This window comes from Eutrema salsugineum, unplaced genomic scaffold, assembly GCF_000478725.1.
Source record: "Eutrema salsugineum unplaced genomic scaffold, Eutsalg1_0 scaffold_5, whole genome shotgun sequence".
NCBI lineage: Eukaryota > Viridiplantae > Streptophyta > Magnoliopsida > Brassicales > Brassicaceae > Eutrema > Eutrema salsugineum.
In genome coordinates, this window is record NW_006256612.1 from 5,854,444 (window position 1) to 5,878,148 (window position 23,705).

A 23,705-nucleotide genomic window follows, 5' to 3' on the forward strand; every position below is an offset into this window, starting at 1 on the left:
TTGGATAACGAGAAAAGCAACAACAACAATAAAGAAAAGAGTGCGCGTGGGAACACGCGATGGAGAGGCGAGTATGAAGAAGATGGTTAAATTGGGAGGTGGAAGACAATTTGAGAGGAGATGTGGGTCCCTCGATGACGTGTAGGGCCTTATCTTCTACCACATTCTTATCTAACCTCTCTTTCTCTCTCTTCTCTCTAATAAATTTGTTCCAATCATACCAGAGAAGTCGTTTTCTGCTGTGCTCTTTTTCTTATTTTTAATTTGTTTGATTTTTTTGACTTATATATGAGATTTTTTTTTTTCAATCAAATAAGAGAGAGTTACTCATGTCTTTTAGTAGACTGGCTGCACTTTTTCATTGTCGGTCTATTCAATCCAGCTCTTCGAGTTGGAAATAGAAAGAATTTGTGGAATACTGAAATTTTTAGGTGAATAATGAAGTATTTTGTTATTAGCTTCCTTGTAATGATTAACCATTAACCTTATAGCACATTTATTTGGGTGGAGATGAAAGTCTTAAGTTAGGTTTCTAGAGTGACAAAACAAAGTTACTGCTGGCCTAGTCTATTTAAGGTCACAAAGATTAAATATGTTCAAAACGCATTTCAATTTATTCTTCATTTGTTCAACAACAAACTTGCATTTGCAATGAAAGTTTGCATGATTTGCATGTGCCTCGCACTTATGCTGTTAAATTCTCCGATCGGTTTTTTTTTATATATAATTATTTTCTTTCTGGTTCTGATTTAAAGCTAAGGTCGGTTTAGTGAATTTTTGATGTGTTGTTCATCAGTCGAGTCTTCTATAAGCCCATAGAGAGATAGCCCAAAATGATACATTTTAGATGTGCACCTATATATAGATAAATACCCAGTGGGTTTCTCCTTAACAGATAGATAACAACTTCTTCCTTTCCGCTGGTGGGCTTTAGCCTTTAGGTAGTTTGAGTTATATTATCCTTTTTTTTTGTCGTCATTTGAGTTATATTATCCAATATACACTATAGTTAAAACTATTGTTAATTGTTAATAATATTCATACAAAGACTTATATAACATAAAATGGGAGTAAATAAAGATTTTGGAGCTGGAAACATACTTGAAACAAAACTTTTTCGTGTGACAGTGGCCAATTTTGGGGGTGAAAATTTGTTGAACAAAATTATTGGATTATAGAAGGACATAATTAACATTACACACACACATGCACACAAGACAGAAATGAGAGACAGAGAGACAGAGAGAAAGAGAGAGGTAATCATCATCATGTAGCCTAAGAGTGGATGAGAAAGTTTTAAAATGTCCACACCAAAAAAAAAATCAAGAAAGATTCAAATAGAGTTGGTGTCATAAGGTAACCAACCCAACATGTAATTATTCACACTTGGTCCTGCTCCCATTCCATGATCTTGCTGCCCCTGATACCTGCTCCATATATTATATATAAATCTTAAAGAGATGTTTAATCAAGATCCTAAACAAATCTGAAACAACACAATATAATAGAGACCAAAATTGGTTAATTAGATTTGAAGTAAGTTACCCGATTTGAAGAATGGGTTCACATTCCAAAGGCTGGAAGAAAGCTTGGGAGTGTTGTTGTTGATGACGACCATAGTCAACATCTTCTTGGTTCGGGTTGAGTTGGAGAGGCATCTGATACCCATCAGCTAACTGCCACGTACACACTTGTATAGTGAGATTAGTAATTAGATTATAATAACCAAGCTGATGCAATTATTGTGAAATGAGAAAGTATATATTACCCTTAGCCTAAGAGTTTTATTTGTCTCAGTCAGCATGCGTTCCTGCTCCAAATATTAAAGGTTTCCGACTATAATTAGCACATATAGATGAATAATGTCATTTCTTCATCATTCAGTTTTTTATTTTGGTTACCTTACTCTGAAGATCGTTGAGCTGGTCGAGCATGAACTGTGTCTGCAGAGACCCAAATTTGATATAGCATCTTAGTTATTATAGACATCATTAGAGTAAGATATATATGAGAAATTGGGCAATTCGTACCCGGAGAGCTCTGATCTGCTTCAAGGAAGAATCAAGCTGTCTCTCAAGTGACTCAAGCTCCTTTGTACTAAGAGGTCCAAGATCTTCTCCCAATAGATTCCTATTTCAAGAAATCATCCAAAAAAAATCACCAAAAAAATAAACATCTCTAGTAGCAGTAGCTCAAGGAGTTGGTGAGTTACCTCTGGGTTCTCTGTAAGGCATCGTAACGCTCCTTAAGCTTAAGATACTCCTGCTGGCTACTAAGTTCCTGCTTCAACAAAATTTGAACATTAATAATGAACCAAAGGCAAAGCATAAATTAAAGCAGAAAGTAGAATTTTTTAAGGTAAGAAGAAAGAGAAGAGGGTACAACTGCTAAGGCCTCTCTTGAAGGCACATTGGGTTCTGGTGCTCCATAGTTACACTTTTGGTACCTCTCCAGAGTCCGAAGCATGCTACATCACAGCAAAAGTCATTTTTTTTCAAGAGCCGACTCAAATTTTCAAGTTAAATTTTGCAATCTGAAACATCAGGTCAAATAAAAAATTGGGTTTTTTTTTTTTTTGCCTAGGGTTTACACAAAAATCTGGGAGTCTTTTCAGAGAAAACCCAGAAAGAGGGATGAATCTGAGGTAAATATTCAATGGATATTAGATGAATTTGACATTGGCGTCAAAATTCAAACCAAACGTCAAAATTCAAACCAAATTTAGGAGCCCTAAGGGTTACTAATTGATTAAAGTGAGTAGCCATGGAAACAAGAAGTCGTCAAAGTTAAATCAAACCCCAAAGAACTTCTCAATATGACTGAAAACTTGAGTGATTTGATCGGATATTGGACTACCTCTGATAATCAAAAGGTCGAAACTTTTAATTAGCTGTGAAGAATCTTTTCAAGAGAAACCCTAATTAATCATCGAATTTCATTGGCAGACAGGAGAAATTAACCCTAATAATTTCATATATCAGATTGATGGCTGTTATGAGAAACATGTTAGACAGACGAATAAGCTAAATTACTCAAGGATATCAGTTATAAACTAAGCAGAAATTCTAAGTATAGAGAAACAAACTAAGCATATATATATATATATATATAGGATCTGCAACAAAACGTTGATGTAAAGAAAAACAAAACAGAAGTAAAACAGAAGAAACACAAAAATGGAAATCATCAGAAACTCAAAAAACATCAAATAAAGCTATATATAAAATCTTTTAAAATGATCAGAAATGGGTATCCCCAAAAAACTAAAATTTCCTCTTAGATTTCTTTTAAAGGATGAAAGAAAACACGTACGACACAAACACATCAGAGACCCATACAACACATATAGATATGTATATTTTTTAATACAAAAAAAAAAACTTTATATAAAAATCAAATCAATGCATATATAGAGATAAAAATGGATAAAGAAAATACCTCGAACTACTGCAAAACTCGTACAGTTTCCCTCTATTTGAGAAGATGATGAGAGCAACCTCTGCATCACAAAGAACGGAAAGCTCGTATGCTTTCTTCAAAAGACCATTCCTTCTCTTTGCAAACGTCACTTGCCTATTGATCTTGTTCTCTATCCTCTTCAACTCTACTCTTCCTCTTCCCATCTCTCTTTTTTTCTTTCTCTTAATCTTTCTCACTCTCTCTCTCTCTCTCTCTCTCTCCCCTTGCAATTCTATATATATGAGTCTCTCCCTCTCTCTCTTTTTCTTAATTTTATTTCTCTTTCTATTTTTCTAACTTTTTTAAATGTGTACATGTATACATTTGTACAATAACACAACACTTCTCTCAAGTACATTCAGCTTCATTACTTGGATCTTTCATAAATATTCTCTTTATTTATATATATACTCTCAGCTTCAACTATATATATATATACCCACCAATTATTGTGTACTACTTACAAGTTCCAAACACCTCATAGGATTTATGCAAATATTGCAAAAACAGAAAATGCTAATTGCTCTATCGATGCTTAGATATTTTCGAAATTGAGACTTTTTTTTGTTTATACATAATTGGTAAAAAGAGAGAAAGGGTCTCTCACCAACACTTGTAGTGGTTTCAGTTTCAATCTTTTTTAGTTTATAGAAATGTGATTTCGGCCCTGTTAAAGAAAGTTGGATGCTTTTTTTTTTTTACTTCGATTTATGGGGGATTAATTTGGAATGCCAACATAAAACCCTAACATTTAAAACCATAAGCTTTAAGTTAAATATGTTGAGAGAGACATAGATATTTATAATCGGACGGATTCGTAAAAGTGATGTTGAAAATGAGAGATTAAAATCGACGGTGGAGAATGGAAGATGAGAGTAAGAGATAGGCGCGTGGGACGATGAGTGATGGCAACCCTAAACTGAAAAGAGTAGGGCAATGAATGAGTTTAGACACGTGTCGATAGTTGGATGGTAGGGTCTGATAAATTCACCTGATTTTTTATTTATTTATTTTATTTTAATTGTTTTTACTTTTCTAATCGAGTTCAGGGAATCATGTGACCTAACCTTAACTAGGTGAAGCCTCGTACGATTTTCTCAACTTACGGAACTACCCTTGTGATTGGTGTAAAATGTAAGGTAAAAACACCCTTTTTTTGTGATTCATTTATGTTGTAATAATACCTAAATTCTTACTGCTAGATTTGTTTTCTTTTTCTAAAGTATATATATATATATATAATGGTAGATAACTCTGTTCGTGAAGTCACACTAGTACTTAATTCTATCGAAGTAGAAAATAATATAACAATAGTCTTAGAAAGAATTATATTTCTCTTTCTTGTTCTTGTTTATAAAACACTACCATATCTGATGATGACTAGTTTGGTATGAGAGTCTGAGATACAAGAATTTTTTTGGGGGAAGAAAACATAAATGGATAAAATAAACAGAGTTTTGAATATAAGCTATAGTTTATTTTGGTTATCTTAGGGTTCGTCCGATGTTAGAGATCATGTCTGACCAAAACTCCTAGTGCTTTTTGTTTGAAGACGTAATTGCTTTATTTTGACCGGTAAGTAGGTGATGGACACAAAGGTATGATTCAATTAGAAAAACTAAACATAGCATTATTATTCTGTTTGGTTATATAAGCTTCTCTTCTTTGATTTGCAAGTTGATCAATCTCCAGCTCTTGATCTTATAAGCATTAATTCCAACCAAATCTGCATGCGTAATTCGTCCCTAATAAGCAAATTTACTCATTATTACACTATGATGTGTTGATTTGCTTTAATTTCGGTAAAAACTGAAGAAAAGAAAATTTACTGGTTAACATCAAAATTAGTTAGAAGAGGGTACCAGAAGACAAGTAAGCCAAGTACGAATTCACATCTTATCAGATCTGGTCATGTAATTCAATGTAAGATGACGACAATTGATAAAGATGATGTGCATTAAACCAAAAGAGAAACTAAAGTACATTCAACTATTTATTTATTGATGTCATCATACCAATGATCCTCTATATTTCCTTCTCTTGCTGTACTATTTTATAAGAACTTGCAAATATTCCTTATCGATAATATATGTGGTGGATATCTACAAGGTATGAGACCAACAATGGTACTATTTTTAGTTTTTAAACATTTCAAGAAACACCAAGACATTCTTGATGAAGTCTCTCTAAAGCTGTTATCCAAAGAACAAAAAAATCTCTGTAAGGCATATACTATATTTTAATGATATGACGCGAGATCTTGTAAGATATATATAATTCGTAAAAGTGGTTATATCGCCGAATAATCTTTCTACCTCTAAAGCATACCAAAAGAAAAACAGAAGTTAATATGAAAGAAAGAAATAAAGAAAGAAAGAAGCACTTGGAAATACTCTTTTTTATCGCTTTGGGAACTTATGACACACCAAAGGATAGATCCATCGATGAGATCCAACGGTCATTGTGAGATCTCAAATCTACAAGAATGCTATTACACGTAGGAAAGAAAGAAGAATCAACGATGCTAAAGGAGAGACGGTGATGATCGGTAGGGACCACACATCAACTTGCGATTTGCACTACAAACTAGAACAAATAAATGCCACGTGAAATCCTACACGACAGCTAAGTTGCGGAGTACTGGTGATGTGGTCCATTGGCGTGAGATTGAATCGGACGGCTCTAAACCGATGTCGTGGAGGGTCGAAGAAGGTATAATAGTCGTCGGATTAAGCTGCTAAAATTAGACGGACAGGGTCCACGTCAAGACGTAATGGGAAGGGGACCTCCTTGCCAAAAATAGAAAGATGGGTTTATATTCAAAGAAGTCACGTCTGATTTTTATTTTTTTGAGTGGGGTTGAGTTTTTGGGACCAGCCTCTGTATTTTTCACCGTCCTGCAATATATAGTAAGTTACTGTGGTCTTAGACTCATAGTCATTATGCACTAAAAGGTCTCATCAGTCTCCAAGACATATATATGGTTCATACTTGTGTAAATTTCATTTGGTTTTGAACAGTATTACTATCAAAGATTCATTTACAAATTACAAACGCATACAAATTTTCCTTTACTTATATCCACAGTCCACTACTAAATTTCCAAAACAAAACTATTAAACAAGTTGTCACTTAATTAAATAGGGACTTAAGACATCGAAGATATAATTTTTCAATCCTTGTGAAACCTAAGAACCTATATAAGTTTGTGTTTTTTTTACACGAAGATATGATCAGTGCTGTGCCTATGACTATATAAAAAAGGCATTTGCCCCAGGCTCCTTAAATTATAAACATTTTGGAGTCCATAATTCCCAAAAATTAATTTTAGTGTAATGGTTCATGCACATTTTTTGTTGAGTCTTTACCTGAGTTTGGTTCTTCCTATTGTTTAAAAATAGTTTTTTTTCTCCAATTAGTTTGATTAGTTTCTAACAAAAGTCCTAAACTTTCTAATTATTTTTTTTAAGAGCCACTAACATCTCGATCCATAATTTTGACCTTTCTTTTATGTCATGATTTCAATTCTCTTTTGTAATGATCCGGAAACGTTTTTATAGATAGTAATAATTTGAAAAAACATTATAGAGAAAATGTAATATATATTTTTTTATAACAGTTCGAGTTTTATCTATCATTTATTAGTTTTTTAAAATTACACATGTCGATTTTTTTAAACTCGCCTCAAGCCTCTAGAAGTCTTCGCACGGCACTGGATATAATGTCCGTTTGAATGCAAGAGATGACAAGTAGAAACAGAGATATGAGAAAGAAACAAGTTAAACACACTAACGATTTTTCCAGTTTAATGTTGCTATCAGATCGGATCGATCCTTGCCTAAAGCTCGTAAAACCATTAGATTGTTAAAGCAATTGTTTAAAGTCTCATTTTCCCTAACTAAATATTAAAATGTCATACCTATGATAGGTCAATGGCTACAGCCTACAGGTAATGAGGTTTCGACTTCTCAGTTTTGGGTTCAATCATCTTCTTACATTTTAAAAATGTTTGTAGCGGGATTTTTTTTTTTAAATTCAAATTTATTGTTCTAAAAAAGAAGTATGCACGAAAGAAATTAAATAAAAAAATAGAAAGAATGACAAAGAATTGGGAATTGCTTGAAAAAGCTCAGCATATGTACAAGGACCAACCTGAAGCTGATGGTACGTGATGAACCTGAGGCTGATTCGTGACCAACCTGCGGGAATTTTAGTTAACGACATTGATAAACGCAGATTTTTTACATATTTGCTTTCGGTTTTTTAACTGTGTGTGTTCCAAAGACAAATCGTATATATGTTTATAGGCATTAGACAAAACATGCCTCGTTTTGAACATTTCCGCATCGAATAGGTAATTATTAAGTTAATAAGTGACGCATTTGGAAACTAAAGGAGGAGAAAATGCATTTATAGAAGTTATCGTGTTTAAACACGGAATCAAATATCAAAAAATGAAACTCAAAAGAAAATTTTATGAGACTCCAACAAATACCAGGCAATTTCAGACAAGGAAATGCGAAAGTTTCATTTTAAACCAAGTTTTTTTTTTTCCAGAAGTTACGAGTTACGAACATAGTTTTATGACCATGTGTGATGTGACAAATTTAAGGAAATATTATCAACTATAGACTTGTAATTTCATACGGGAGTAACCTATTTGTAATTGGGCAAAAGGGATGTGTTTACCCATGCAAATTCATGTGGGAGTAACATTTGTATGTGCATAAACTATTATCTACTAGAGATCAAGATATTGAGATGGAAGACGAATACAACCTCAAACATATATCTTGTGCCAAGATGCACTTGTGTTGAGTAACCAAGATGCACTTGTGTTGGGTAAACATATATCTTGTGCCAAGATGTGTATTCTTTTCATATCCATATTCAACTCAATTATAGAAGGCACTCACGCGAGATAACCTAAATGCCTATTAGACTACCGATTGAGATAACATAACCGTCATTATCTTAGATTCAACGCAAGACTGTATTTCTCTCCTTTTTATTAATATTTTTTTTTGTAACTGTATTTCTCTTTATTATCAATTAAGGAAGAATGCGAATTCTGATAAAATAAGTGTTTAACTTATAATCTGTTATGGTTATCTCGTTCATTGAAATGGTTCATGACATAATTAGGTGGCATACTTTGATGTTGATTTATTTTATTTTTTTTTTTTTGGGGGGGGGGGGAGGGTATTGACTATTGAGAGTGAAATTAATGTGAAATCAAATTCATTTTCAATTTGTTTCAAAGCAATGAGGTGTGATTTTTAAAATTTTTTTTATCTTTTCATTTTCACTACAAATTTATTTAAAATAGTTCGAAATTAGTGAAAAATAATAAATAGTTCGGGGTTATTATTATTATTTTTTTGAACGGCATTGATGATCCTTCTTCACCTCAACGGTTTATAAATTAATTGGACCAGGTATTGTTTGTGAATTGTGATCACAGGATAGACCGAATGAGACCGAAAAAATCTCGGTTTGGTTTTAGTTTGCCTAAACAAGCGAGCAATATTAGTCGCACGTCGCCTTTCTCTCTCGCTCTCTGCCTCACTTCGTCGTCACAAGAGCGCCTCTGTCTCGCCGATTCCTCCCCGCAGCTATCTCTCTCTCTGTACCAATTCTCTTTTCCATCTTCTCGTATCGATTCCTTTGTCGCCATCTTAGTCTTTCGCTGTATAAGCTCGTCTCTAGGCATGGCTATGGCTCTTCCGCTCGGGAAGCTGACCATCCTCCTCGGAGCAGGTCTGTGCATGATTGGGTATTTCTTGTATTAGTGACTAATTTTGGTTTCTAGATTGGTTTCGTAGATGGGTGGATCGCAATAAGAGAATGAGAAATTAGAGTTTTTGATAAACCCTTTGATTCCTATAGAAAAATATCAGTGTCCTTGACTGGCTCTCAACCATCGACGCTTCTATCGCTCTAGTTTTAAGACTGTTGATAATTCAGTGTTGTATGGCGTATTGGATTTGGAAATTTGGATAATAGCTTCCCCTGAATACACTGGAATTTGTCGCTCTTCGTGAGTCGTGACAGCTATTTACTAGGGACGAGGAGAAGTTTATGTTTGATTTCTCAGTGAATGCGAACTTTCTGTATCGGTTGTTTTAGCGTAGATGATTAATGATCATCCAAATTACTCCCTTTACAAAATTGTGTGTTTTCCAAATGTTGTTTTAGGACTTGTTGGGTCAGTGCTAGCTAAAGAAGGGGGCTCACCAGTTGTCTCGAACTTGGTCTCGGGTGCTTTTAAGGTATTCAAATCTCTATCTTGTGCAATAGCTTGACGAGTCCATGTGTGTATGATGCTGTTCAAAAGAAAAAACAATTGGGAGTAACGCTTTTGTCTCTCTTTACAGATGGTATTTAGGCAGCTGAAACAAGAAGAACCTGCCAAATCAGGCAGCAATCCTCGCAATGATACACTTATAGCCCAGGTTAGTTTGACATGAATCTTTTGTTTGATGAGGATAGAACTGGGTAATATAGAGCAGGATTTGAGTTGAGGACTTGGAGTTATTGTGAATCAGCTCTATTTTTTTTTTGTTTGTTTGGTAGGTTAACAGTCTTAGGAATGAAATACAGTTGCTGGCGTCAAACAGACCTATCACTATTGTTTCGACAGCAGGATCAGGTCCTCTGGAGTTTATTTTATTTCTTATAATAGAGTTTCGTATTCTTCACCTGCATCAATATGAAAAAGATTGGTTTCATATGAAACTTGTCGATTGGTTTAAAACATATTTTTCTTGCTGGCCACTGTTTTTTGAAATCCTCTTTCAGGTTTTCTCTCTTTTACCACTTTTTTCGCATCAAACAAGGCGGACTTATGTTCTGATCGGTGCATCATCAAGTCATTTCATTACAGTAACATGATTATGTGTTTACTGTTAAATCAAAACTCGGATGAAAATAGTTAAAATTTTCGTTCAATTCACAGGTGGTAGAAAATATGGTGTCATCATTATCATTGGGGTGATAGGCTACGGATATGTGTGGTGGAAGGTAATGCTTCACCATACCGGAGCTGCTTAAATTATTTTACTTGCTTATCTAAGTTAATGTTGACCTCGAATTTACGATTCGGTTCTCCTGCCAAGTCAATTCATCTAAACTCTGAAATTACTTTCTTCTTATTTTTGGTTATTTACAACTTGGTGAGCACTTAATACTTCTGGAACATTCTCAGGGCTGGAAACTTCAAGATTTTATGTTTGCGACAAGGCGCAACTTATCAGATGCATGTAATAATGTTGGCAACCATATTGATGGTTTTTACACATCGCTTTCGGCAAGTTGGACTTCCCTTAGTGTCTATATCTCTCTTTAAGACTGTTCGCTTACTAATTTTTCGTGAATTGAATACTGAGCTCTATTCTTATCAGTTATGATGGTTTCTTTCGTGAGATATACATTTTTTTACTTATCAACTCAATTGCGAACATTGATATTTGTCTCATTTTCTTTCTGTTATGGCAGGGTACGAAACGGGAGCTAAGTTCAGATATTGATAGGATGAGTATTACTTTGGATGCAAATACGGAAGCTATTCAACAAACAGGACGAGAGGTACGTTAGATTAAATGTACACAAATACTTTTGTTGCACTGCGTTGTCAAGGACTTCTGATGATTCTTCCTATTTTCTTTATAATTCATCAAAATGTTTAGGTTACTGAACTACGGGATGGTACAGCAAATATGAAGATTGACGTAAGGTCTGCTATCGTTGCTGTTGAAACTCTGGTGAGAAAATTTAGTAATTGCATACATGTGTTAGCCAGTTTGTTCTCCCTGCAAAAATTAAATAAAAATAAAAATAAAAGAGGTAACCTTGTAGTCTTCGTAATTATCAGGCAAGCAAAGTCTATCGCATTGAGGGAAATCAGGTAACATTTCTCACGGTTGTGTTGGAAACTTTATATTGCTCATCAGGCAATGTGTTGATCGAATTTGAATCTCTTTGCCGTCAATATAGGATATTACGCTTAAAGGAGTTGGGGCTTTGCATGCTCAGTGTCGAGAGAACAGAAGAATACAAGAGTCCAATCAGGCATGAGCATTCTTTATTGTGCAGTTCGTTTTATGGAAAGGCTACGCAGTCAGGCGTGAGCCTTCTCAATTTTCATCTTATTGACCTAGACTTGGTTTATGTATAGGCTTTGCCATCAACTTCATCGATGCTAGCCCTAGAGGCATCTCCTATGACACCATCTTCCAGGGTAAATGACTAAGTCTTTTATTTGGTCTCGCAATGAATCTCAACTGTTTCATCACGCTATTAGGTCTTGTATTTCTATTCCTTATTTCTCGCTGGTGTTTTGATGTTAGAAGACTCTGTCTTTGCCTCCTGCTTCTCCCCGTGAACCCCAGTCGCCGTCAGCCCCTAATGGAGCTCAACAGGTTTGTTCTATCTCAAAACAGAGTTGCCCAATAAAAAGTAAATTTCGTTTTACTAAGTACTGACTTTTCATCTGGGCAGTCACATGGTCCACTTCAGCACACCCAGTCTTTGTCTGGTTTGAAGGTAAAGATTCTATATATCTTCCTTCCCCTCTATCCCTCAAGTTTTGAGCATCAATATGCGTCAAAGCTAACCTAAAACAATTTTCTATAAACTCGGGTCTTAGGACATAAGTGAAAGCTCTAGCAGTCACAAGGCTTTTTCAGATGGAACGTGTTCAGGGAAAGCCACGGGAAATGGTGCATCAGGCTCGAGTGCGGGTGTGCTTGGTAGGTTTTCAATGCCAAGAATAGTGAGGACTCTTAGTGCGGTCAACTCAGTGCTTACTAACTGAAGAAAAGAGTTTGTTCATTCAAATATTAGGGTTAACAAAGAAGCAGTGGGCAAGTGTATTTAGTAGATGATTTGTTTATTTTGAGCTACCAGTAGAAACAACATTAAACAAAAATGGTACTGGTTCTCTCTTGCTAGTAATTGACTTAAATAGTGATCTCATATCGTCAAACTCAGTAGTTAACTTAATCAAAGAAGACATGATACAATCTCTTATCATTTCACTTAATTCGAATTACACAACTGTACGCCTTATTAGAAAAGTGCAGTATAGAAGGACCAGCCTTTCTTTCAATACAAAAAGAAAACAGAAGAGACGGCCAGACAAAACCATCATCCACCTCCTGTATTACTGAATTACAAAAGGGCAGAGCAACGAATTGATCAATTGTGACATACAGTATATTCCAATTAAATATAAAGCCTGCATCCCTACAAAAATTTTGCACCATTTATGACATTTTTGATACAAAACGTACTCAAATCCTCTACTCTATACTCGCAGTTACCCCTTTTTTGGTTTTTTATGATCATAATATTAGAATGATCAAACTCTCTCCCCTTAGTTTCGACAAGCCACTCTATTGGGGTCCGCTCGATTTAGCAGGCACTGCGTTGACCACACTACGAGTCCTCGTTATTCTTGGTCTTGAGAACATACTAAACAGGCCTGAACTCGTGTTTCCCATGGCTTCTCCAGAATTGGAAAAAGTCTCGCGGCTGCTAGAGCTTTCACTTATCTCCTTTAAACCAGACATAGACTGTGTGTGTTGAAGTGGACCATGTGGCTGTCCAAATGAAGAGTCGGTACTCAGCACAATGAAACTTAGTTTGAAATCAACGAATCTGGTCTACGGTAGAACATACCTGTTGTGTTCCATTAGGGGTTGACGGCAACTGGGATTCACGGGGAGAAGCAGGAGGCAGAGACAGAGTCTGCTAACATTCAAACATCGGAGAGAAGTAAGCAATAGAACAGAACAAGACCGGTAACAATTCCAATAACGTGATGAACAGTTTTGAATTTTTTTGTGAGACCAGATAAAAAGATTTCGTCAGTTACCCTTGATGATGGTGTCATAGGAGCTGTCTCAAGGGCTTGCACTGACGAAGTTGATGGCAAAGCCTAAACATAAAAGAAGTTGATGGTAAATACGAGGAATATGTAACCAGTTCTCTGAAATGCGCACTGCACAGTGGGGAAGGGTCATGCCTGATTGGACTCTTGAATTCTCATGTTCTCCCGACACTGAGCATGCAGAGCTCCAACTCCCTTAAGCGTCATATCCTTTATGGATGGTAAAGAAAAATTAAATCTTAAATCAACACAATGCCTGATGACAAAACAGAATTCTCCAACTACAACTGTGACAAATGTTACCTGATTTCCCTCAATGCGAAGGACTTTGCTTGCCTGACAGTTATGAAGATTAAAAAGGTTAGTTCTTTTTTATTTTTTTTCCAGGGAGAACAAACTGGTGAACACATGTACGCAATTACTAAATTTTCTCACCAGATTTTCAACAGCAACGAAAACAGACCTAATGTCATCTTTCATGTTTGCTGTACCATCCCGTAGTTCATCTACCTAAACATTTTTGATAAAATTTATCACGAAAACAGGTAGAATCATCAGAAAGCCTTGATAGCACAGTGAACCAGAAGTATTTGTGTACATTCAATCTAGCATACCTGTCGTCCTGTTTCTTGAATAATTACTGTATTTTCATCCAAAGTATGACCCATCCCGTCAATTTTTGAACTTAACTCCCGTTTTGTACCCTGTCATGAAATGTCATAATAAGACAAAAGATTGATGTTCTGCAACTGAATAAGAAAAAACAACAAACTGTACTAGATCACTTGGATGGATTAGCTCACTAAAGGAACCATTACAATTGATAAGAATAGAGTTCACTAGTCAAATCAAGAAAGACAGTCTTTAAGAGCGCTAGAGTAAATATGGGAAATAAGAACTTGCCGAGAGCGATGTATAAAAACCTTCGATCTGGCCGCCAACATTATTACATGCATCTGACAAGCTGCGCCTTGTCGCGAACATCAAATCTGGAAGTTTCCAGCCCTGAGAATGTTGCAGATTAAATCAGTGCCCAATCAGTTTTCAATAAAGAAAGAAACTACAAGCAACTGAGTCGGGTAAATATCATTGGCAAGAAGAACAAAGTGAACTGTTTTCCAAAATACGAAGTCTTGACTAGCTCAAATATGGTGCAGTATAATTACCTTCCACCATACATATCCGTAGCCTATCACCCCAATAATAATGATCAAACCATACTTCTTACCACCTGAGAATCAAAGGAAATTGTTAACTACATGCTTTTAAGCTACAATTAGCAGTAAAAGAAACACTGAAGTCACATCAATGACATGACTTGTTAATGCTAGAAAGAAAATGCAATTGAAAGGACCGTAAATCAGCCTTCTTTGATGCAAAAAGTAGCAAAAGAAGAAGAAAACCTGAAAGTGGATCTCAAAAACCATGGCCAGATAAATAAAAGCAAATGTAAGAGATTGAGAAAGGTTTTAATGTCCTGCTTCATATCAGCATATTAGGCAAACCATTTCGCTCATTTATCACATATTTTTTATGCAGAAGAAAGGAATATTAAACTCCAACATAAGAAGAACTCTAGAGGACCTGATCCTGCTGTCGTAACAATAGTGATAGGTCTGTTTGAAGATAGCAACTGCAATTCACGCCTAAGACTGTCAACCTATAAAAAAAAAAGGCAGTGCTCAGACCAATTGATTCACAATAAATCCAAGTCCTCAACAAATCTACATTACTCAGCTCTATCCTCACAAATAGAAAGATCCATGTCAAACTAACCTGGGATACAAGTGTAGACTTATGGGGATTGCTGGCTGATTTGGCAGGTTCTTCTTGTTTCAGTTGCCTAAATATCATCTGTCAACAGAAATAATCCATTACCCCATTTTTTTTTCGTACAGCATCAAACACAAAAGGATTCACCAACCACCATTTCGTTGCATAAAGGAAAGGAGAAAACTTTTTGAAGTCAGAAGATGTTTACTAGAGAGAATTGTACGCAGTGTAAGATAAAAACTCAAATACCTTAAAAGTACCCGAGACCAAATTAGATACATCTGGTAAGCCCCCTTCTTTGGCAAGAACTGACCCAACAAGACCTAAAGTAAAAGCAAGTTAGATGAACTTTAAGCATGAGTTAATTGATACAGTACAATAGCAATGGGTAATTTAGCATTGTAGGTGCCATTCACAAAGAAATTGAACATAATTTTCTCATCTATATCAGGCTACATGACACTAAAAATTATCCCTCAAGTATCAAAAGTCCGATGCTTTCAGATTGGCCGAAGAAAAGTAAACGAACCCAGTGAGGACACTAAAAAGATCAACAGCTTATAGAAAATTCGTGCTGAATAAGAGCCAGTCAAGCACAGTGATCATTCTACAGGAATCAAAAGGGTTTATTAAAAAAGAAGAAGAAGCTAATTTCGCATCCTCTTATTGCGATTGCCCATCGACGAACCCAATCAAAAACCCGAGAAGAATTCGAGCACCGAGTAATTATAGAGTAATACAAGACAAAACCTCATTAATTAATGAACGGACCTGCACCGATGAGGATGGTAAGCTTCCCGAGCGGAAGAGCCATGCCTTGAGACGAAAACTCTACCCTGCGAGCTTCTTCGGCTAGGGACTAAGATAGCAGAGGAAGCCGCATCAGAAGATCGAAAAGAGAAATGGTGGAAGAGAACTTCTGGGGAAGTAAACCGGCGAATTAGATGCGCTCTTGCGGCGACGGAGCTAGGCGAAGAGAGAGAAAGAGAGACAAAATTCGAGGAGACAGTGTTCCTCAAGTGACTTGAGAAACAATATTTTCTTTCTCATTTTCTTAATATTTTATATTTTTGGATGGGCCGAGAAAATCAAAACGGAGATGAAAAAAAGGCCTTAGAATATGCTCTAAGAAGATGCCCACAAGGTTAAATTTTTTTATTACATCATGTATCGAATTTCCACAAGGTTAATATGCTCTTAGAAGATGCCCAAAAGGCCGACTTTCTTTATTACATCAACAACACGTTGGAGACACAAGGGAGATAGAGGTGTGTCTGTGCCACAAACAAGATTACTGCTGATAAATACATGTAAGGGCCTCACGGTGAGGCGGTGAGGGTTGCTCTAATCTTTGTTTTTTGCTTTCTGCTGTATATATTATGTTAAATACGCTGAATTCAACTATGATATTGTGCATCTTTCTATTTATACAAATGTTTCAATAGGTTGACAAAAAAAATGTTTCAACAGTTATACTTCTATTTTTTTTTACAGAGGCTCATTGCATTACAATGTAGTTGATGAGTCTTTCTAGATAGGTGTAGAATCTAACTCTCAAGATTGAGCTTATTTCAGTCATTTGCATTTGTTAAACAAGATTGTGAATGCAAAAAGAATCAAATTCATTGAAAATTTGAATACAAGAAAAGTGAAAAAATCATAAGAGAGGTAATTCGGTGGAAAAGCATTGTATGTCGTAGGAGGTTTGCGGGAGTCATTCGGTACATGCGACGGTGGCTGTGGGCTTAGCGGCCTGTAGTTTACCTTCAATTCGTAGACCGGATTGAAGATTAGATTTTGGGTTTGGTTCTAATTTTTTACTTTTGGTTCAATTCGATTGTAAATCCGATTGATTCCCGGTTTGGGTTGCAATTTTATATAATATTTATATTAAAAAAAAATCATAACGAATTTGCCTTGAAATTTTGTTTTTCCATTTAACCTGAAATTCCTTCACTTATTCAGTACAATTTTTGACTTGCACTCTAGTTGGCTTTGGGATAAAATTTCTGCAGTCTCTAAGAACAGACCAACTAATTCTCAGGCAATCCACAAAACTTGGATAGACAAATAAAGAAACAGTGTTTTAAAATAACTTTCCAAGGACAAAATCTTTTCAGGAGAAAAAGTAATAGTCCAGTAAAGTGGTAACATGATCAGAAAAGGGTTTCCCAAAATATGAAAATACAATCTAATAACCTGAAACTGGGAAATGTATAAACAAGAATATAAACTACAAATTTTAGTTGCTAAAAGTATCTATATGAGACACTATCTCTTTGAGAACTGCTTAATCAAACAAAGACAGATTTGTTGGCCCACCATCTGAAACTATGAACCTACCTAATAATCCCTATAACTTTGTTCCTAAGCAAAAATAGATTGAAATTTCTAAAAATGTTGTGTAACTTAACATAGAGAGTGAGGGTCTTACCACCAACCCAAAATGGAGAAAAACCGAAAAAGATATTGCAGAGACTGAAGAAAACAACACAGTTTCAAAGCCAATCAAAACTTTCACGAAAATGAAAGATAAGTCTCAACAAGAACAGTAATAGAAAATATGCCTGCATTTTCTTCAACAACAACAAAAAAAATATACAACATAACAAGTTGAGTGATCATATAGTAATTATATTGTTTTTAAAAATAAAGCATTTAAGCTTGTTTTTAAGTTCCAAAAACAGCATTTTTGTAAAGAACACAAAGAAAAACAACAAAAGGAGCTTTTTTGAGCGAGATGCCTTACGCGTTCGGATTCAAAAGGCTCCAAAAACGCGAATTGAATAGACCCAAGACGTCCGGTAACACCTTCCTCGCCAAACCCTTGTGCCCAGTCGTCGTCGCCGCCGCCACCGGCAACCTCACGATTTCCGTCGCCTTCTCCGTTTCACCGGCCAATCGTTCCGGTGATTTCACAGGCGTGACTTCATCGGAACCCACCACGGGCTCTTCGATTTTAGCAATCGGTTCTTCGGGTCGACCCGAGGGTTCGACGACCCGGCGACGATCTTTCTTCTTTCCTTTGCCGATTGATTTCCGGGAAGAAGCTGAGCTCTCGCCGCTGGTCAGATGGTCTTCGAAAGCTTCAATGATCTGGTGGATGAGCTCACGGTTCGGAGAAGAATCCCATCGAGACCAGTAACTGGTGTAGCAATCGAAAGATTCGCAATCAAAAAGGGGAGGTTTATGACTTCTCTTCTTATCGCTAGATTTCCTCGAGTCAGCAGAAGAAGGGCTGATTCCTCCGGCGGAAACGACGGTGGTGGTTTTGAGTGACCTGGTGATTAAGTAAGCAAGGACTTCACGATCTTCGGCGGAGAGAGACGAGACCAGAGCGAGAATCACGGCGGGGAGGAGCCTCAGGACAGAGAGACAGTCATCTCCATGGGAAGAAGAGGGTTGTGGAGTAGGAGGAGGAGATGGGTGTACTTTACCTTTGTTCTTTATTTTCATGGCTGATTATTCTGAGGACAACGATGAACAGCGAAGCTTTTTTAGATAGAGAGAGAGGAGAAGGAGAAGGAGAGGAGAGAGAGAGTTTTCTTTTGCTGCGTTTTATCGTTTTTTAGTGAAATGGGTTTTCGCAAGAAACAGAGTAGAGTAATATAGGGAAATGGTATTTTTCATGTTTATTTATTCTAAACTCCAGTTAATTAAGGCGCGTATGCCTCACGTCCCTTATTTTATTCATTATTTTGTATTTTTACAATTTTTTTGCTTTCAGTTTTTTTTTCTCTATAATAAAAAAATTCCAAATCTTTGACCTAATAGTTTTCTTTTGGCGACCAAACTTTGATAATACATTTTTGTTTGGAAGCTTAAATCATCTCATCCAAATGGATAGAACTAAAACTACAAAGTTTAACCTCTTTCAAAGGGATTAAGGTAAACTTTAGAGAGGGACTAAAGTTTAACATCAACAATTTGGTATAGAGTGATTGAGGTAAAAAGATGTACCACATTCCGTGAAGCCAATAAATCAATGGATACAAAAAGTTGTATAAAATTGACGATACATAATATTAAAAATGACGTCATCAAGCAAAGGTGACGGTATTTTTTTTTTTTTTTTAAAGAAGTGGAGTGTTGACATTTGAGGATTGTTTGCTCATCGACATATTAGAATTGGTCTAATTGTCCTTTCTTTTTTTGGTTAATGCCAAATGGCTCAAGTGAAAAAATGGATCATTTGTTTTGGAATGGGTTATTTATTTCTCTAAGAACTACATATATTTCGGAATAAGATTGAGTACTCCTATAAGATAACGGATTCATAGACTGGATACTGACTTTGAGGTTAGGTTAAGCCAATTGTAGAATGAACCTCCTAATTTGGTCAAGAAACTTTCTACAATGTGCACTATCCGCTAGATATGCTAGACGCAGCTAATCATGATCAAAAAAGCTATCGTTTGGTTGGACGCATATTTATTATAGGCACACCTGAGCGGATATGCAAAGCTTCAGAGATTTTGAAGCTGTGCCTTTCTAAAGTTGATTTGCTGAAAATGTTACCTAAAATCTCCCGAAACTTTTCGATAAATGCTTGTTTTTCTGGATCAGCTAAGTATCCATGTGTTATGTTGAAATAAATCTATCTTTCTCAGTAGCCAAAAAATTCATTCTCATCGGTTCGTATTTAATCATTCATCCTATTCTTCCAAATATCATTGTTTTTGTTTTTGTTTTTTTTTGCTAAATAACAACTATCATTGTTTATTTTGTTAAACCTCTAGTTACTGGTTAGACATGATATCGTGATTTATGAAACAAGAATAATTATCCTTTCCATTACATTGATCAAGTAAATTTCACAATGGTCTAAGCAGATATTATTTATCCATGAAAATTGCTGTATCATCAACTAATCACATAAGATCATTAGGTTTATATAACAGGATAATAAAACCCTTAAGAAGAAAAAGCAAAGTCCACTTGTGATTTCATTGAATTGAATAATCAGTTTTCGCAATTAGCCTTTCGCTTAACCATACCAACACAAAATGCACCGATTTGGCAAAGGCTTAACCTTTGGGAGACGTCAAAAGGCTCAAAATTTCGACAATTGTCCCTTAAAACTCTCTCTTCCCTCTCACATCTTAAGCGCAATTGTGAGTGAGATTTGCATCTTCTTCATAAATTTGTGTTAAAAGCAATTCTGAGAATGCCATCGTTTTCTTCCTCTCTCTCCCGCCTATCTTATTGCTCCCGCACCTCCTCTCCTTTCTCGTCGAATCATTCTTCGCTGGTCAATGGCGGCGACCCACGCCGGTCACTCTCCTTCCTCTCCGCGTCTCCTCAGTGGCTAAATCTAGATGAGCTCTGTGTTAGATCGCAAAGGAAGTCCGTTCAGAGTTCTGTTGTTGTGCAAGATGGTGAGTTTGATTGGATTCTCGGGTGCCCTTTAGTTTTCCTCGATTTGGGTTGTCTTCTTCTTTGTGCCTTGATTTGCGGATAACTTAAAGCTTGAAGCTTTGCATATACATGATTGATTTCTGTTTGATTATAGATAGATGTTATATACTAGTCTCCGACTTAAGACAATTTTCAGGTAATATTTTATCTAATGTGCTTACAATTGGTTTAGGCGCAGAAGCCACGATTTCATGCTCGGCTGAGAAACTGAAAGGCGGGCTTTTATCGATTCCGTCACAGGAAGCAGACAAGGTTACAACGGAGTCTGATGGCAGCGAACACCAGTCAACAGTTAGTATCACGGTGGTCGGAGCCTCTGGTGATCTTGCCAAGAAGAAAATATTCCCAGCTCTTTTCGCACTCTACTATGAAGGCTGTCTTCCTGAGGTAAAAAAAATCTTCTTTTCTTTCTGATGATTCTTATATTGATCGATTTGGTAAGCTATTTTTGTCTTGTTGCAGACAAGGATCCCTCATGATTGACCATTTTGATTTTCTTTTTTTTGTTCGTTGCAGCATTTCACAATATACGGTTATGCAAGGAGTAAGATGACAGATGGTGAACTTAGAGACATGGTCAGCAAAACACTGACTTGTAGAATTGATAAGAGGTGATTAGTTCTAGCTTTGTAAAAGTTCTGCTTTTTGGATTTTTTTGGGAGTTTTCCTGATGATAAAACCACCAAGACATTGTTCCTTGAAGGTTTCTTTTCAGTTTTGTACTTTGTCAGCGATGATTTGTTCAATGTGTGCATTCTTTCATCTGTTATCTCAGGGAAAACTGCGGTGAAAAGATGGAAGAGTTTCTTAAGAGATGTTTTTACCATACAGGTCAGTATGATTCTCAGGAGCATTTTGTTGCATTGGACAAGAAGCTCAAGGAGCATGAGGTATTTGATGTTATCCTCTGCTAATTGCTTTCTTCATGATTTCCGTAAAATTAGTAAAAAGCTAGAGAACTTTGGTCGTCCTACTTCTATTTCCTATGTGTACTTATCCATCACATAAATATTTACAGGGTGGAAGACTCTCGAACCGACTTTTCTATCTTTCAATACCTCCAAATATCTTTGTGGACGCGGTGAAATGTGCAAGCTCATCTGCTTCATCTGTCAATGGATGGACTAGGGTCATTGTCGAGAAACCTTTTGGCCGAGATTCCAAAACCTCGGCTGCTTTAACAAAGTCCCTTAAGCAGTACCTCGAGGAAGACCAAATATTTAGGTAGGAGATATTGTGCTTGTTATTGTAAAATTTGTCATAATGATGGAGTTTTTTGGTTACCTGGCTGATATGGAATGTTGATTTTCACAGGATAGACCATTACTTAGGAAAAGAGCTAGTTGAGAACCTGTCGGTTCTTCGATTCTCAAATCTTATATTTGAACCTCTATGGTCAAGGCAGTATATACAGAACGTGCAGCTCATATTTTCTGAGGATTTCGGCACTGAAGGACGTGGAGGGTAGCATATGTTCTTGTCCTATGTCTTAACTTTTAATTTCTATTCTGCGTTGAAGCCTATATTTTGACACTTTTTCTTCTCTTCTTCAAAATTCAGGTACTTCGACCATTACGGAATAATAAGAGATATAATGCAGAATCATCTGCTTCAGATATTAGCTCTTTTCGCCATGGAAACACCTGTTAGTTTGGATGCAGAGGACATCAGAAATGAAAAGGTCTCCTATTGCTCTCTTTCTTACATAATATGCTTGATTTTAAGACTGGTATTTTGAAAACTCTCGGGATCGATTCAGGTGAAGGTTCTACGTTCGATGAGGCCAATACAGCTTGAAGATGTGGTGATAGGACAGTACAAGAGCACAAACAAAGGAGGAGTCACATATCCAGGCTACACCGATGATAAAACTGTGCCAAAAGATAGCTTGACCCCAACATTTGCAGCTGCTGCACTCTTCATCGATAATGCTAGATGGGACGGTGTTCCTTTTCTAATGAAAGCTGGGAAAGCTCTACACACCCGAAGGTAACCCCAAACTTTGGAACTTTTTTTTTTCCGTAAATTTCTCTGATTTGCCTTTTTCCTTATGTAATATATTTATATTTATTGTTTACAGTGCGGAAATAAGGGTGCAGTTCAGGCATGTACCTGGAAATTTATATAACCGGAGTTCTGGTACTAATCTTGATCGGACCACGAATGAGCTTGTCATCCGTGTTCAGCCAGATGAAGGCATCTATTTGAAAATCAACAACAAGGTCCCTGGTTTAGGAATGAGATTAGATCAGAGTAACTTGAATCTTCTCTATTCAGCAAGGTTAGTTTGAGAAAGAAAGAAAAAAGGAATCCTGGGTTGATATGCTTTTTTTCTTTTTCTGTCTTCATTCAGCAAGAAACTTTATAGTTTATAAAAATACTAGAATAGTTTGAAATCCAGAAAAGAATTGATCCAAACCGTGAGGTAAGTGTTCAACCAAGGTGATTATATATTAATTAGGACTTTAACTACTATTCTGGTTGGCCAATTCTTCCATTAAGTGGTTTTGTGAGATCCAGCGGCTAGGAAGATTATTAACATATTCAGCGTTTTGGTGAAGAGCTTTTGGTTTTCTTAGTATATGTGGTTCTTATTTCTTTTGCCTGTTACATACATAGTCTCATATCCCTTCTTTTTGCTGTTGAAGGTATTCGAAGGAAATCCCAGATGCATATGAGAGGCTTCTGCTGGATGCAATCGAAGGCGAACGCAGGTTGTTCATAAGAAGCGACGAACTTGACGCTGCTTGGGCGCTTTTCACTCCATTGCTCAAAGAGATAGAAGAAAAGAAGACAATCCCAGAATCCTATCCTTACGGCAGTCGTGGTCCTGTTGGTGCCCATTATCTTGCCGCAAGACATAAAGTCCAGTGGGGTGACCTGAGTTGAGAGACCAGTGAAAGACTTGAAGAATCAATCAATCAATACCTTTGTTGTTCATAGATTCACGTCTGAGAATTCTCATTAATCTTGCGTTGGTTTTGGCGGGGGACCACGGAAACGTTTATTCATTTGGGTTTCCTTTCGTTTACAGGTTGCCCTAGATAGAAATGTTGGATTCTGTACCTTGAATAATAAGAAAGGGTTTATCATCTTTCTACAATCTTCTTGTTCCCACCATTTTTTTTTCAAATTTAATATTGAGTTGAGAGCAGCAAATGGT

General features: G+C 36.3%; 5 protein-coding genes across 7 annotated transcripts; 2 read left to right on the plus strand and 3 right to left on the minus strand.

Annotated features, from left to right (window-relative positions):
• Nucleotides 1-1,151: 1,151 nt before the first annotated feature.
• Nucleotides 1,152-3,674, minus strand: LOC18992332 (developmental protein SEPALLATA 3). 2 transcript variants are annotated; one of them, XM_006415720.2, is made up of 8 exons: nt 3,439-3,674; nt 2,386-2,467; nt 2,213-2,280; nt 2,031-2,130; nt 1,902-1,943; nt 1,769-1,810; nt 1,546-1,676; nt 1,152-1,427 (listed from the first exon to the last, which is right to left on the minus strand). In XM_006415720.2, exons 1-8 carry the CDS (start codon nt 3,621-3,623, stop codon nt 1,334-1,336), a joined length of 744 nt encoding a protein of 247 aa, XP_006415783.1. In that variant the 5' UTR covers nt 3,624-3,674; the 3' UTR covers nt 1,152-1,333. The 2 variants fall into 2 exon arrangements, with proteins under 2 accessions (XP_006415783.1, XP_024008380.1); XM_024152612.1 differs by having other exon boundaries at nt 2,383-2,467.
• Nucleotides 3,675-8,970: 5,296 nt separating this feature from the next.
• On the plus strand, nt 8,971-12,453 carry LOC18992333. 2 transcript variants are annotated; one of them, XM_006415721.2, is made up of 14 exons: nt 8,971-9,219; nt 9,658-9,731; nt 9,837-9,914; nt 10,036-10,111; nt 10,418-10,482; nt 10,667-10,768; nt 10,957-11,046; nt 11,148-11,222; nt 11,333-11,365; nt 11,455-11,529; nt 11,636-11,698; nt 11,808-11,879; nt 11,959-12,003; nt 12,107-12,444. In XM_006415721.2, exons 1-14 carry the CDS (start codon nt 9,171-9,173, stop codon nt 12,272-12,274), a joined length of 1,065 nt encoding a protein of 354 aa, XP_006415784.1. In that variant the 5' UTR covers nt 8,971-9,170; the 3' UTR covers nt 12,275-12,444. The 2 variants fall into 2 exon arrangements, with proteins under 2 accessions (XP_006415784.1, XP_024008170.1); XM_024152402.1 differs by having other exon boundaries at nt 8,972-9,219; nt 11,811-11,879; nt 12,107-12,453.
• Nucleotides 12,454-12,542: 89 nt separating this feature from the next.
• Nucleotides 12,543-16,150, minus strand: LOC18992334. The gene is made up of 13 exons (XM_006415722.2): nt 15,896-16,150; nt 15,374-15,447; nt 15,128-15,205; nt 14,936-15,011; nt 14,518-14,582; nt 14,255-14,356; nt 13,966-14,055; nt 13,787-13,861; nt 13,655-13,687; nt 13,487-13,561; nt 13,337-13,399; nt 13,141-13,209; nt 12,543-13,061 (listed from the first exon to the last, which is right to left on the minus strand). The coding sequence occupies exons 1-13, from the start codon at nt 15,936-15,938 to the stop codon at nt 12,855-12,857; spliced, it is 1,050 nt and encodes a 349-aa protein (XP_006415785.1). The 5' UTR covers nt 15,939-16,150; the 3' UTR covers nt 12,543-12,854.
• A 1,526-nt stretch (nt 16,151-17,676) lies between these two features.
• LOC18992335 lies at nt 17,677-18,695 on the minus strand. Its single transcript, XM_006415723.2, has one exon. The coding sequence runs from the start codon at nt 18,578-18,580 to the stop codon at nt 17,870-17,872; it is 711 nt and encodes a 236-aa protein (XP_006415786.1). The 5' UTR covers nt 18,581-18,695; the 3' UTR covers nt 17,677-17,869.
• A 1,446-nt stretch (nt 18,696-20,141) lies between these two features.
• LOC18992336 (glucose-6-phosphate 1-dehydrogenase 3, chloroplastic) lies at nt 20,142-23,645 on the plus strand. The gene is made up of 10 exons (XM_006415724.2): nt 20,142-20,502; nt 20,715-20,929; nt 21,059-21,153; nt 21,318-21,432; nt 21,561-21,766; nt 21,857-22,006; nt 22,103-22,223; nt 22,302-22,531; nt 22,623-22,823; nt 23,191-23,645. Exons 1-10 carry the CDS (start codon nt 20,292-20,294, stop codon nt 23,429-23,431), a joined length of 1,785 nt encoding a protein of 594 aa, XP_006415787.1. The 5' UTR covers nt 20,142-20,291; the 3' UTR covers nt 23,432-23,645.
• Nucleotides 23,646-23,705: the final 60 nt, after the last annotated feature.